This window comes from Neophocaena asiaeorientalis, unplaced genomic scaffold (assembly GCF_003031525.2).
Source record: "Neophocaena asiaeorientalis asiaeorientalis breed wild unplaced genomic scaffold, Neophocaena_asiaeorientalis_V1.1 scaffold251, whole genome shotgun sequence".
Taxonomy (NCBI): Eukaryota; Metazoa; Chordata; class Mammalia; order Artiodactyla; family Phocoenidae; genus Neophocaena; species Neophocaena asiaeorientalis.
Genome location: NW_020173377.1, coordinates 6094268 through 6109656, shown reverse-complemented (window position 1 = coordinate 6109656; position 15389 = coordinate 6094268). Strand labels below are relative to the sequence as shown.

At 47.7% G+C, this 15389-nt stretch overlaps 1 protein-coding gene across 4 annotated transcripts in view; it reads right to left on the bottom strand.

The window, feature by feature from the left end:
* Nucleotides 1-15389, bottom strand: part of FLNB (filamin B) — a 138848-nt gene that overhangs the window by 21727 nt on the left and 101732 nt on the right. The window contains exons 26-36 of one of the 4 annotated variants that reach the window (XM_024746378.1): nucleotides 15235-15327; nucleotides 14085-14208; nucleotides 12903-13059; nucleotides 11631-11820; nucleotides 9353-9600; nucleotides 6140-6211; nucleotides 5310-5412; nucleotides 4467-4607; nucleotides 2030-2158; nucleotides 1145-1318; nucleotides 276-434 (exon numbers count right to left, since the gene is read on the bottom strand). In XM_024746378.1, coding sequence (XP_024602146.1) covers nucleotides 276-434; nucleotides 1145-1318; nucleotides 2030-2158; nucleotides 4467-4607; nucleotides 5310-5412; nucleotides 6140-6211; nucleotides 9353-9600; nucleotides 11631-11820; nucleotides 12903-13059; nucleotides 14085-14208; nucleotides 15235-15327 — 1590 coding nt within the window. The remainder of the gene's footprint in view (nucleotides 1-275; nucleotides 435-1144; nucleotides 1319-2029; nucleotides 2159-4466; nucleotides 4608-5309; nucleotides 5413-6139; nucleotides 6212-9352; nucleotides 9601-11630; nucleotides 11821-12902; nucleotides 13060-14084; nucleotides 14209-15234; nucleotides 15328-15389) is intronic. The other 3 variants (XM_024746379.1, XM_024746380.1, XM_024746381.1) reach the window with 3 other exon arrangements.

The window sequence follows — 15389 nt, the reverse complement described above, 5'->3', positions numbered from 1 at the left end:
AGGGGAGGAAGCAGGAGGGAGACACACTGGCAAGAACAGGAACAGGACTTCCTTCCTGACTTTCTGGCAACCCAGGGTGTCCAAGAGGGTTGTCAGCATCGTAAGGCAGAAATGCTTGGACTCTGACCATGCATGTGACCCAGCAGGTTTATCACATCACACTCTAAGGTGCTACCGATTTCCCAGGCAAGGACTGGGATCCCGGGCAAGGAGGGAACCCCCATCTCCCAGTCAAGACGTCCCGGCTCCTGCTGGGAGGGCAGGTCTGAGCTCACCGATATGGTTGTTGGGCAGCCTCTTTAGGAGACAGGGCTCGTCGCGGCCGGACGGGGCCTTGATACTGGCCGCCAGCGTGCTGAGGTCAGTCTCACTGATGTCAAGCAGGAAGTCGGCAGCAGAGCCCAGCTTCACCTGAGAGCACCGTCTGCTGTCGTCTGGGAAACACCAGCCCCAACACAGCTCCGTTACACGTGGTCACCCTGGCTCTCCAGAGCTCTCACACCACATGCCATTTATAGATGAACAGGCAAGAATTAATTACGCAAACTTAAGTGACAAAAACACGCCCCGGACAATAAGTAGACCTAACCAACGAAGAATGACTGCTACTTATGCCTGGTTACAGGGAAGATCTGAGTCCACACAGACCATATTTATAACCCACTGAGAGCATGATCTGAACAGAGAGCACAACAGGGGTCAGAAGCAGGGCTTTGAGTCAGATAATCTCCACCTGAATCCCAGAATACCCACATGAACTTGGCTAAGCCAGTCTCTCCAATCCTCAGTTTTCCCATCTGTAAAAGGGACACAAAAATCTGTCTAGAAGTGATGCCGATGAGCATTTCTGAGCTCACTCATGCAATAAGTATTATTTGAATGCCTCTATCTGAGGGCCTCCTTATTTGGACACTGGAGTCAGACTGGCACAAATAAGTGCCCTCCAAATGATGTGTTTGCTTTTCCCGGGATTACCAGCTGAAGGAGGAATTTAGCCTATCTAATGTCGGCCTTGCACCCCTAGTTTGTTCCCAAGGAGACGCTGTGAAACCTAAATCTCAGACGTGCCTAGCCTGCTGCCCCAGGTCTGATGGGAGGGGGGCTTATTGGGGCAGGGAGCCTCCAGCAAGTTGGGCAACTCTACCTGTGATCTTGGCTGTGAAGGGGCTGCCAGGGATGTGTTTGTCATTGTACTTGACCAGAATGCTGTAGTCGCCTGGCAGGGTGGGCAGGTAGGTCACCGTGCATGTCCCATCTTTGTTGTCAATGCAGCTGATTTCCGCCTTTGAGGGTCCCTCAATAGCCAAGTCCAGGCCACCTGTCAATGAGAGGAGGGAAGGAGAGCCATCAGGGAGTGTTTCTGTGTTTCAAAAGGGATCACCACTCATCCGGGACAGCCCTGATGCCAGGAACGTCAGACTGACACAAGCCATGGACAAGGGGCGTAGGTCAGAACAAAGCTATTTACATGGTGAAAGTGCCACTGGGAAGACACTCCACCATCTGAATTCTTCCTGCAAGTGACCCTGAAGTTCAATTCTTCCATACGTGTGGGATGAGGAAGGGATGGAACCCCACGCACCAATCACACATACAGGAGAGGGTGTCACACACAGACTAGCACTGCTGCTTGGGGGCTGGATGCCATCATGAAAATCCCATTAGAATCGCAAATTTAGAAATTCCTGTGATGACAACGCACATGGGCACAGAGCTAGAATAAGCCACTAAATGATTAATGTGGCCCTGTGGATACATGTACAGGTGCAAAAAGAACAAAATCAAAAATCTTATCTATCAAAACACACGTAAATTTCAGGAAAGTCACATAAAACATTTCATAGTATGAGCGTGATTTTAATCAGAACACGAAGGACTTTAAAATTTCTGTTTTGGGTAGAAGACAGAGGAGCTCTACGTAAGAGATTTGTATGAGAGAAAAGACAAGAGCCTTATTTTTAAAGGCTTCCCTGGAATTGCATCCCCTTAACTCTCCGAATGACAGCTGAGACCCACAGAATCACAGTACCTTCTCCTGCGTCCTCGGTGACAATGGTGAAGGTGGCGGTTTTGTTGGCCACTCCATACACCAGGCCCGGGCCATATGCAGAAACGCTCCCGCTGTTGGGGTAGTTCACGTAGAACTGGAGCGGGCTCTCTGGGTTTGCAAAGAACACACACAAAGTTGGGACTCATGGGGGGTTGGGGGGATTCACCTAACAGCAGCGGGTGTGGCATCTCCTGGGCAGAGCAGAATGCAAGAGGACACTCTGTGGGGCTCCCCATCCTAGGATACCCAAGGGGGTCTACTCACTATCGACCCTTCAGTGATCACATGAGAAAAACAGTCCCCAGGGTGCTCCAGACTAGAGGGGGGCTGAGGCAGGGGAATCTGGCTCAAATGGACAAGTAAGGAGGGAACAGCTACACCTGGGCTGGGTGACGGGGGGTGGGGGGGAGCAGTGGAGAAGAGAAATGACCCACTATAGATGGAATGTGACTGGAAAGGTCCTTTGGGAAGGCCGTTTGCCCATGACTTTCAAAGTCTGTGAGCCCAGCCCGAGGAATCTATCCCAATGTGGTCCTCTCCACTCAGGCCCACTCCCAGCCCTAGGCAAGTACTTCCATTTCCACAGAATTCAGGTGCAAATTAGGAAAAGAACCCAGGGTCCAACAACAGGGGGGTGGTTAAATCAACATTAGTCTACTTGCAGGTCACTAAAAATAATGAGGGAGATCTATGTATACTAACTTGAGAGATTATCCATAATGTGTTGCATTAAAGAGAAAAAGGCAAATTGCTATATAAATGTCAATATCCCATTATATTAATACCCTATATAATATTAACACCTATTATAATACCTATATAATAATATATACCCATCATAATATATTCCTATGTAATATTAATACCATTATCCCAGCCCAAAATAGAACAAAACTGCATGCCTATTTGTAGGTACAGAGAGAGACATTTGAAAAGATACACACACCAACATTGGAAGTAGAAGGAAAATGGTAAAAAGACATTTTTACTTTTTCTGTATCTGCACCTTTAGAACATTTAAATAGAAGCAGATAAATACATGTTTGCTTAAACTAAAGCAAATATCAAACTGGGAGAAGTATTTGCAACTCCTATCACAAAGGGCTTATCTCTCCAACATTTAGACTGCTCTCAGAAACTGATATGACAAAGGCCAATCATCCAAGAGAAAAACTGAGCCAAGGATACAAACGTCCAGTTCAGAGAAAAAGAAGTACAAATAGCATTGATACTTAGCCATATAGAAAGTTGCTCAATTTCATTCACAGGAGAAATACAAACAAAGCAATACCGTTTTTGAACTATCAGTCTGGCAAAGATCCAAAAATTTGAGAGCCTATTCCACTGGCAAATTGGCGGAAAAGCAGGTGCTCTCCTACATGGCGGGTGGGCATGTGAACGGGAAGGGATTGCGTGAAGGGCGCTTTGGTGAGATCTGTCAGAATTGCAGGGCTGTTGCCTGTGCCCTGCAATTCCTGCCCTGGGAACCAAATATCTCAGATACACCCTGGCAGGTGTGAGATGATGGGTGTACAGGGCTATTATTCACTGCAGCATGACCAGTAATCACAAAAAGTGGGGAAGAACCCAATTGTCCTCCAGTGGGAGAAATGGTTCACATGTAACGTTCACCCAAATGGCCGGACACCATGAACACTCTCTACTATTCAGATGCGCAAAGTTTTCCAAGATATACTATTAGATGAAAAGGGCAAGGTCAGAATAATGTGTAGCGTAGGCTACTGTTTATGTAACAAAGGGAGAGGAATTAAACATCTGTATTCCCATCTGTTGTAGAGTCTTAAAAATATTCTGAAATCTAGCATAAAACATCAATAACAGTCAGGTTCAAGGAGAGGGCAGATGGGGGATATGGGTGGGAAGGAAACCCTTCTCCACATCATTTTTAAACTACGTAGATAGGTTATGTACTCAAAAAAAAAAGAAAAAGAGTAACACTGCTGGTTGATGGACGTGAAACTTGAGCTGGCTTTCCTTGTCAAGAGCAGTGTGACAATAAGGCAGCTTGTCCTCTTCTCACAACCTCTTCTCCCATCCCACGCTGCTCTGGGCTCTGCAGGCCCGGCTGGAAAGTCCCTTGACGTGTCTCACATTTTTCTCCCAGCTCACTCTTTGGCCATGCTTGGCATAGTGACAAAGACAAACAATCGCAGACCGAAGGGCCTGCACTGTGACCCAGGACACTTAGCTGTGTCATCCCTGCTGGAAATCAGCTGGATCTGCTGGGGTCACAGCCTGTTTGGTTTTGCAGGGACGCCTACACTGCATTCCCAAATCTGCCACCGAAAACCACACAGCAGGTGACTGAACGACTGACTACAACCTCCCAGATGTTCACGTCCTGAATCTTGGAGTCCTGCAGGGCCAGTCAGCCAGGGCGCTGAGCCCGACTTACCAGGGATGTGGCTGCCCATGTATTTGATGTGCATCTCGTGGAGCCCGACCTCAGTGGGAGCGTATCTGACAGTGACAGTGCCATCCTTGTTGTCCACAATCTCAGGTGTGGCTGTCTTCCCAGAAGGCATGTGGACCTCTCCTGTTGGAGCACATGGAGACAGGGTAGTGAGCCCACCAAGACTTCCCCTGAGAAGCTGAGCACAGAGGTACACGTGGCCTTCACAATAAACGTTTTCAGATACAAGAACACTTCACACCATTGCCTAAAACACCACGTTCCACAACCGGAAGCAGAGACGTACCTGCCTTTATTTTGTTCTATTTTGTTTCCACAAAATGCAGCAGGCAACTCACAAGTAAAGGGTCTTCTACTTTTGTACTGACAAATGAGAAGCTCAAATAGGACTTGAGAAGACCATGAGACCAATTGGATTGGTAAAGCGTCAACTCAAAGAGAAGCAGGCATTGAAAGGAGGCTAGGAGAGGAAGTAACTCTTGTACAACAGACCTCAGTGTCAATGTCATATCTGGAAAAGTGGAAGAATAAGAGAAGGCAAGAAAAGGGGGGAATAGGAACGTGATGGTCGAGAGAGATCTAAACACAGTGGTTCTCCCCTTACAGAGCATCTCCGGCCCTCTCTCCAGGATGCAAGTTATAAATGAACCACCTCTTCTGATATACACACAGAACATTCTGCAATCCCATGGGCTCATGGACTGACCCAGGGATGCTGGGTTCCAGACCCCAGGTCTGGGAGACAGGTGGAACCAGCTCCTGCGCACTGTTTGGAGAGCTAGTGCAAGTGAGTGAGAACAAGACGGCTTTCACGTCAGTGCTTACCGGTGATTTCTCCTTTCCTGACTGCAAACGGAATGACCAAGTCGAAAGGCTTAAACCCCAGGCCGTTCATGTCACTCACTGGGACATAGGCCTCTTCAGTTACCTAAAAACAGGAAGCAGCGGTCACTGGGTAAAGTGGACAACAGTGTGAGCTGGGGAAGCTACAGGGGGCAGAGCAACTGGGAATTTTGCAAGCTCGTACAGCCAGGATTTGGGGATGCGGCTGCCCATGCATTGTGGGCTTTGGCTAACGGGCTCTGGGGCCAGAGCAGAACCTGAAGAATTGAAGGAATCATGCTGACCAATTGCTAAAACTCCCTAGGCTGTTTGCTTGTGAAATTCCCAGTAGCGCCCATGGGAAAGCGGAAAAGTGAGAGACAGCAATGTCTGTGAGTCCCAAGAGGTTCCACCTGGAAAGGTTTAGTTGCCTGTGGCCTGGAAAAGAAGGTGCATTTTAAGTGGCAGAAAGTAGCAGCGGTGGCTTTCCCCCTGAACAGAAACCAAAAGTGCAAGTGGTGGCTTTTAGAGTCAGCAGGAGGGCTGAGACAGCTGTCCATCTTTCTCCTTAAATGTGGAGACAAACTGCACCGAGCGTGATCACAGACATGGTGGTGGGCGATTCGTGGAGCGCGTACGATGACACAGGTGGGTCTCATTACAGAGAAAGCCGGGATCATTGTGATGCACTGATCAGTGGGGACAAACCAATGACCAGGACACCCAGAGGGCTTAAGCAATCCCCAAAAGCAGGCTGCAGCTTTTCTGCAATGAAGGCTGAGTAAACAAAGACATGGAAAAGGGAAAAATAAAAACAAAAACCAAAAGTATACCCAGGGCCTGAATCCGGGGGGACATGCATTTACCGGTGCTTCCTCCACAGCTGCGACTTTCCCATCTGTGGCCTGGTCAGTGGCAAATGGAAATTAGTTGGGAATCACATTGAGGGACATCGCGACTCAGTAGATTCTACAACCCGAGGGCTGCTTCCTCCCCATCTGTCTTGCCTAGCAGAGAGCTACTCCCTGTAGCGGGAGCCTACCTTCTTCCCACCATTGTGGAGAGCAAGTTGGCATCTCCTCTTCCAATGTCAAATCCATATGCCCTCTGAACCCATGACCCACTTCTAGTAAGCAAGCCTATAGAAATACTGGCAGGAAAGTCTATAGGTAAGTCATGTGTGCAAAGGATTTTACTGGAGCCATTCATTGTTGGGAAAGGCTGAAGTAACCTAAATGTCCATCTGTAAGGGAGTCGGTTAAGTAAATTATGTAAGTCTGTACAGTGGACCCCGGTGCAGCCATTCTGAAGAAGCGATCAAGTCAGATCAATTAATATGGAAGGGTATTTACAGCATATTGAGGGAAGGAAGCAAGTTGCAAAGCAATGTGCATGGTTAATCTCATGCACAAAACTGACATGTTTCTTGTATAAGCAGGAGAAAACCTAATGCTGGTCACCCCTGGAGCATGAAATTGGGAAAGGGGTCTCTTGTTACTTGGTATGTGTCTATAGTTATGTTCTAAAAGTTTTTATAAATTCATTTTTTAAAAACCAGAGACTTTGTGTTCCTGATCCAATCACCCTGATAAGGGATGGGTCCCCTCTCAGTTCCTTCTTCTCCCACAATAAAAGAATTGGAAAGCCTCCCTTCTGGAGGAAAACTTCCGTGCTCATGTTTAGCCCCTTTTGTGTATTCTGGCATCTCAGAAAAGGGGCTTCACTTACAAAGGCAGCTTTGTAAGCTTCAACGTTTGCAACAGCCCTATCCCCCACCCCCTGGACCATCTCAGGTTGGGCGACTCTGGGACACATCAGCCAGGAAGATCTTTCAGTGGCTACGCTATAGCCTTTGATCAGTGACTTCTTTTTTTTTCTTTTTTTTTTGGCGGGACGCGGGCCTCTCACTGCTGTGGCCTATCCCGTTGCGGAGCACAGGCTCCGGACGCACAGGCTCAGCAGCCATGGCTCACGGGCCCAGCCGCTCCGCGGCATGTGGGATCTTCCCAGACCGGGGCACCAACTCGTGTCCCCTGCATCGGTAGGCGGATTCTCAACCACTGTGCCACCAAGGAAGCCCTGATCAGTGACTTCTTTTTTTTTCTTTTTTTTTTGGCGGGACGCGGGCCTCTCACTGCTGTGGCCTATCCCGTTGCGGAGCACAGGCTCCGGACGCACAGGCTCAGCAGCCATGGCTCACGGGCCCAGCCGCTCCGCGGCATGTGGGATCTTCCCAGACCGGGGCACCAACTCGTGTCCCCTGCATCGGTAGGCGGATTCTCAACCACTGTGCCACCAGGGAAGCCCTGATCAGTGACTTCTTAACAGTGACAGGCAGAGAAGCTGCTAGACCCGTGACTTGCTGTGCACGTCTGTGAGATGCATTTAACTCAACCAGCCTGCTGGAGCTCCTGCAGACATTTGCTGCAAAGGCAGTACAGGGTGTTCATGTCCTTTCGGCCCCAAGCTTGCAGGGGAAGACAGTGAACCTAGCCCCAAGAGGCCAATGAATAAAGAGTGAGCCCATCTAGGTAAGGCTGGAGGAAGCTAGGAACGGGAGAATGAAGACCTAAAGCACGTGCCCTGAGTGTCATCCCTTCCTGCCTTCAGCAGTTGTTAGGGGGCTAGTGCGTTTTACACAAAGGATCCTTGCTCTGTGCGCATTCCTTGCTCTGTGTGCATTCCAGGGCTGAATGGACATTCATTCCTAAAGAGTTTGGTGGCCTCCACTGCAGGTTTCTGACTCAACTTCTAAAACGGTCCTTGGTATTTTCTTCCTGATTTCCTCACTCACACCCTCCAAACGTGGTCTCTTATCTCCAGCCCATCCCACCAGCAGGGCTCTGACCTCTGCCCAATTCTAACCAACCAGATAAAAAACTCCTGTGGGCTAAAAACAGATTCTTACAACTACAACTGGGACTTCTCTGTAAATAAGAAGGACATAAACTTTCTAACTGCATCTTTTTCTCCCCTGAGGAGAAAAACACTCCCAAATTAACAGCGTCAACATCCTTGAGACATAAAAAGGCTCCAGGTCTCTGGCACAACGTTTATAGATAAACAAACATCTATGGAAAAGAATAAAGGTTCAGCAGATTATAGAGTGGGAGACAGACACGGGCTTCTGTCTGGAATGGAGTCTTCGTGTCCTTCTCTGCTGCTGCATAAAGCGAAATCATTAGATGGAGCTTTGTAGGCTGTGCGTGGGGCCAGGCCACTGAGTTCTGTAAACTTTGTGGTCTGCTGCCCATGGCATCAAAGGACACAGGTGAGGACGGTGCTCAGCAGCTGTCCAGAGCAGGCAGTCTGGGTTCAGTGGACTCGAGTCTGATCCCCGCTCCTATACAGCATTTGTAAAAGGGCCAACAATGCTTAGTTTTAAGGGTTAAATGAAGGACTGCTCCTGAGGTTTCTAAGTCCTTTCCTGGTTGAAGAACCTCAATAATCGAAGGAGGATCTAAAAGTCACTCAGATTTGAAAATTAAACGGCCGAGTCATTCTCTGGCTCAGAGGTTTTGCATAATGGTTTTCTTTTATTCCAGATGTTCCTAGCTTCAAAAAGACAAGCTATTGCCCCCTCATCATCAAAGTCTGAATCTTTCCAAAACACAACTGGAGGTACTTTGAGTCCTGGGATATCAGAGTCAAGTCTCCAGACATAACAGCCTCAGGAACCTCTCTCCTCCAGGGGAGGAGAGAGGAGGAAGAACAAGCAGGATGAAAATTTGTAATGTTTTACTCATAGACGTTTTCGTCAAAGCGTATCTTTCTGAGCTGGGCTTAGGCCAGGACATTGCCTAAGATCCTTAAGAATGATGGACACTCTGGTTGCCAGTGATTTCCTAAAACCCCTTAGAGCCAAAGGGTCCCTGGGTTTCTAGAGATTACACAGGATTCTGCAAGGTCATGACTGCTTAAGACAATTTTCTTTTAAAGAAAAGAAAAAAAAAGTGGCCGGGGATGTCTCAGCCAGGGTTTAACAAACAGCAGTCGTTACTGTTCCTGCTAACAACAGCATGCTCTAGAGAAGGAATTTTCCTTACCATGACAGTGAAGGGGCTGTTGGGAATATCAACGCCACCAAAGCGCACGTAGATGACATAGGTGCCCGGCTTGGCGGCCGTGTAGAAAATGTCATAGGTGCCATCCTCATTCTCGATGACATCAGCCTCAGCCTCAGTGCCGTCTGGGGTCAGAACCGTGCAGGTCACTTTGCCTTTCCCGGCAGTCTTGGCATCTACCACAAAGCCCACTTCCTCGCCAGTTTTCACAGTGGAGGCGATTCCAGGACCTGGAGAAAAGTTTAGGAGGAGAGAGTGGAAGCTTCAGCCATGGACAGCAGCTGAAGGCCCAAGAACAAATCACACACGTTCGTGTTGTATCTGTGAATGTTAGACCTTCAACTACCGCTGTGCGGAGGGACGTCCCAGAGATGCCCTGGGGAAGATGCTGCTCCAGGGAGCATTCTATCCATTACTTATTAAATAAGGTGTATCTGCAAGTTGTGAGTGATAACCATGTGTTAAACCGGCTTTGCCAGCATTCAAGTGTATGGGGATGAAGGTCAACTTTCATCAGCAAACACATATTGGGCATTTTCTTAAGTGCCAGATACACACAAAGGTGAGCAAACCACAGCCTCAGCTCTCAATATGCTCAAAATCTAACAGGGCAGATGCATGCAGGCTGGACACCAAGAATGACAGCTCAATCTGTGTTGGAAACACCGAGGGGGGGACTAAGTTATCAAAAAAATAATCAATGGTTCTCCAAAGAAGCGTCCTGCAGCACATCTATGGAAAGTTCTATGAATTTATATCCCAGGGTTGCCACATTGACAGAGGGCTTCCTGAGAAAGGGGAAATGGCTGAATTCTGAAGGCTGGGTACCCTTGGCTAGGGAAGACTTACAACCTCTGTCTCCAAATGATGACCCGTCTATCTGTCTGTCTCTCTGACTTGTGGCACCCCTTTACTGAGGATCCACAGATCAGGGAGTGCAAAAAACTGTGAATTAAAAGCACCCTGGCAAAAAAAAAAAAAAAGCAAAGTGTGTAGAAGCAACAGGGAGTGATAAGGACATGCTGAGACAGTGAGTAGTAAGGGAAGACTGAAGTTTGGCACTGAATGACAGACTGAGAGGTAGGGCCAAAGGAGCCCCCAGGCTGAGCAGAGTATCCTGCCTGAGCTGCGGGAAGGAGGAGAGCCTGGAAAGCCAGGAGGAAGTTCCCACCCAGTATTCACATGCCCTCAGGTTGGCAAAGACAATCCAGTTGTCTCTGGAACAGCACAGACCTAGGAGGTGGCAGACTGGCCATCGTTACAAAATTTCTCAGTCTTGTGGTGGATGAGCCAAAAAGCGCCAAGCTGAGCAATTTACAGCCTCACCCTGAAAGCCAAAAGATTTTCTCCTTTCAGAACAAGACGAGAGGGCTTCCCTGGTGGCGCAGTGGTTGAGAGTCCGCCTGCCGATGCAGGGGACACAGGTTCGTGACCCAGTCCGGGAAGATCCCTCATGCTGCGGAGCGGCTGGGCCCGAGAGCCATGGCCGCTGAGCCTGCGCGTCCGGAGCCTGTGCTCCACAACGGGAGAGGCCACAACAGTGAGAGGCCGGCATATCACACACACACACACACAAAAGAACAAGACGAGATATGAGAGAAATAGGACACATCCAGGGTGGACCTCTGTTTAGTTTTATTTAAAGAGAAGCAAATCAGTTTCATTTCAGAGATGGGGATTCATGGTTTGAAATCTGCTTGAAGCAACATCAGAGTTGCCCATGATATTCAATTGGTCATGTCTTAGAAATGGAAGGAACTGTTATGCTCTAATATTCCTGGAGAATTCCCAAGAGACTCAGACGTAAGTCCTGAGTGTTGAGGAGAAACCTAGATCCTTTCATGTGCTTCTCTAGCCCTGGCCTGAAATGCTCTTGAATATATCTCAAATAACTAAACCATCTACTCATGAAAGGCATAAATTTGATGCTTTTCATGGGAGCCACAGTTGAAATCGCAACAACTGAAATCTCAACAATCACCCACTTCAAAAGTAACGGTAATAATTTCCATGTGCCTGGCACTTGCGCTAAGCACTTTTCATGTCTGACCTCATCTAATCTCTGCAATAGCACTGCGAAACGGTCTCTGATCCTTGGAAGAGCTTCTTGAGCTTCAATGTTTTCCAAAAAGATCTTCCATCTAAGTCTGCCTGAGGCTAAGAGTGGTTGAGCATCTTGCCCTGATCACACAGCTATTAAGTGGCAGACGCTGGCTTTCTGAGGCCAAAACACACACTCCTGTCCTTGAGCTGCACTCACCTGTGGCCAGGCACTTGCTGGCATCGCCCGTCTGTGTGGCCCGGATGCGGTAGGGAGACAACGGGATGTCGTCCCCACCGTAGGTGACCCCAATCATATAGCGTCCAGTCTTGTCGGGGATGTAGGTAACAGCGTATGTGCCATCTTTATTATCATGGACAATGGCTCTTTTGGGTTTTCCCTCTTGGTCCTGTGGATCACAGAGAAATGCTATTTAGGATGTTGTCGTCAAGATGTAGAAACCATTCAAAGAAAACCTTGACAGATTTTGCTCATTAATTAATGCCTCTAGTGGGAGGAAAAAAGAATTACTGGCTTAATACATTTTGGGAGGTGGTGGGAGCAGAGGGTCATAGATCCCTTTAACACTGTGATGGACATGGTCAATTTTTAGTGAATTTTCTGTCAAGGGAACGAACAGTTTTAGCTCCAAATCCATCGAAATGTAGGGAGACAAGGGGGCAGAGGCTCCTGCTTCTGCACCAGCACCTTCACTCTCCTTTCCGTCTTTACTAATAGGAACCTAATTCTTAGCTAGGTATGCTGCTTCCAGAATACGAGACTCCACTTCCTAGTATCCTGGGCCACTAGGTACAGCCATGGGACTTATGACAAACTTCTGGCAAATGAGAAGAGAGTGGAAGTCTCATGAGGGACTTCTGACAGGGCTGCTTAAGAGAGCTGATAGAGTTGGAAGGTCCCATTGTCCCTTCTGCTCTCTTCCTCTTTCTGGCGTGCCATGTGGATTGGATGGCCAGAGCACCAGCAGGCTCATGGTCCATGAGGAGACCTTAGGGACAGAAGCCACACGTTAGGACACAGGAGCAGAGAGGTGGAATGGAGCCTGCTTCCTTGATAAGCCACATAGCACCCAGGCGCCTTGCCCGGCCTCTGGGCCTGTCTAACAAGAGAGAACTACCCCATGTGTTTAAGCCACTCTTAGTTGAGGGTTGATTGTGATATGCAGCAGAACTTAGTCTTAACTAATCCAAAGGGTAATTTTAAACATTCAAACAACAAAAGATAGGAATAGATATAATAGAGAGCAAAATATATGAGATTCACCAAAATATGGTACTTGAAGCTATACTCTCAGACTTCTCAGGCAAGCCTATTTGTTGTCCTGTACAATTACCGACTCTCTAGTGGGGAAATCAGACAAACATTTGTGTGAGGCTAGAAATTAGTTGTTAAAATCCTGGTTCTTATCCCTGGCTGCGAAATTAGGTCTTATTAATGAAGTTTGGCTCCAGAAAAATCATCCAAGGTTACCGTTATCTGAACAGCAAGCAGGCCTTCCCCGGCATCTCTGGCATCGATGGCAAACTCCACAGGCAGGCTGGCAGGCACACCATAGGTACTGAGGCCAGGGCCACTGGCGGTCACTTTGCTGGCATCGTATGTGGGAAGGACCTTGACCTTAAAGGGACTTGACAGACATACACACCCCAGTTCAGTATGGATACACTTCAACTCAGCTACATCTGACTTCTCTTACACAAGAGACTGGGATTGAGAGGGAGGATTTCTACAGCATATAAGACTTAAGTGCCAAATCCAGCAGAAATTTACAACCGTGTAACCATCATACAACAGACCAGCTTTCCGTAAGTGCATTCCATGGGTTACAAACTAATTTCCAAATTAGTTTGGGAAACATGGGGTTAAACACATTTAACCCACTTTTGTTTTACTAACACAATGATCACCAAAATGGAAAGAAAAAATATTAAAACTGATGTTTCGATATTATCTTGTCCTCTTATTTTCTATTTTTAGTATGTTTTAGATGATATAAGACCTATTAGTCAAATACCACATAAATGTAATTTATAAATTTTACCTTTCCACAGAGCTAGAGCTATACGTATACCTTCATGTAAAAATATGCACATTTGGGGTACAGGTGAAACTTTTAAATTCTAAGTATGATAAAAAAAATCTTTGGAGACTCTTCTGAGAGGTAAAGAGCTTAAGCAACATTTTTTCTATTAATAAGAATGAGGAACAGGTTTTTATTCAACACCTTCTGGGAATGCTATGGCCAACCAAATTCTCAATTAAGAAGTAAAAATTTTTGTCCTAATTAGAAAACAAGTTGCATGGTCACCAGAAAGAAGACCTTGATGAACTAATGCACTCCTTACTGTCAGCTCACCTTTACATTAAAGATGGCTGAAAGGAACAAATGCAAGGGGGGCACCAAGAGAGCAGGAGGCACAAACATCAAGGCTAGTGTATTTTAACACCTGTGCAGAGCATGCCGGTTCTCAGTGATGCTGATCAGATGGATGGATGGGTAAATGAGTGGATGGATACATGGATGGATGGATACGTGGGTGGCTGGACAGATGGATGGATACATGGATAGATGAACGGATGGGTGGGCCACCAGAGCAGTGCTGGTCACCAGAGGGGTGGGCTTGAACCCCTTCCCTAAGGACAGAAGCTTACCTACGAGGGATCTCTTCATCAGCATATTTAACAGAGACCATGTAAGGCCCCTCCTGGGATGGGGTGTAGGTCACTGTGTGTGTGCCATCCCCATTGTCCACCACGTTCACGGGCTCCACCAGACCTGAGAACAGAGACGAGAGGGCTGAGGAACTGCCTGGCTTCCCCTTCACTCCACCTGGGCTGAGTTCATAAAGGATCACATTCATCCAAGAGAGCTATTGGTTTCCACTGATAACACAAAGGCAAGCAGGCCATAATCAGAGGCCTAAGAAATCACAGGAGAAAGATTCCCCAATTCATAGTTGCAGAAATGACCCTGAGAGACACCTTTAGCTTTCTGTTGGCTGAACTACACTCTGTTGGACCTAGAGTATAATTAAGGAGACTGCCTGCACTTGTTGCTGGAGGGCATATGGTGAAGATGCTTGTTGCAGACATGCTATCCTTGCAAGCTGGTTAGGCATGCTTGGGATGAGGTAATTTTACTCTACAGCCAAGAAAGGGTCAAAGAGTCCAGAACTCTGAACAGCAAAATTTAACCAATGGGCCAGCCAGTTAAAACTTGTATCCAGGGGCTTCCCTGGTGGCGCAGGGGTTGAGAGTCCACCTGCCGATGCAGGGGACACGGGTTCGTGCCCCGGTCCGGGAAGATCCCACATGCCACGGAGCGGCTGGGCCCATGAGCCATGGCCGATGAACCTGCGCGTCCGGAGCCTGTGCTCCACAACGGGATAGGCCACAGCAGTGAGAGGCCCGCGTGCCGCAAAAAAAAAAAACCAAAAAAAAAACTTGTATCCACCTCCGAGCAAAGACCATCATGACAGCAGCATGCTGGGTGTAGGGCGCAGGGCAGGTGAGGTGCCGATCTCATGAGGGTGAGCGGGCTCTCAATGTGACATCTGCAGGGGACGGTTAGAGGTCACTTTCAAGCATAATCAAGGCATGCATTAGGTTGGTAGATTCTAGATCCCAGTTCTGAACCTGAGTGTCAGGATGCATCAGCTGAAGGGTAGGTAGATTAATCAAAGTGTGGCATACTCATTAAGCAATGCACATGAGGCAGGTACAAGGCAATTTCAGAGTTAAGGCCAGCAAGAGACATTCGGGTTACATAAATCAGAGCAGCAGCTAATAGGAAAATGCAAACCTGTCTCCATAAAGTCACCCTTCAGGTCCCGTTTAAAGAACTCTGACATGGCTTTCAAGGGGCTGAGCCTTGACTGGGAATCCGTCTCATCAACTAAAATTAAAAGGCTGTTATTTCAGAGTCCTCTGTAATAGACGTAGATATCTCAGCAAAGC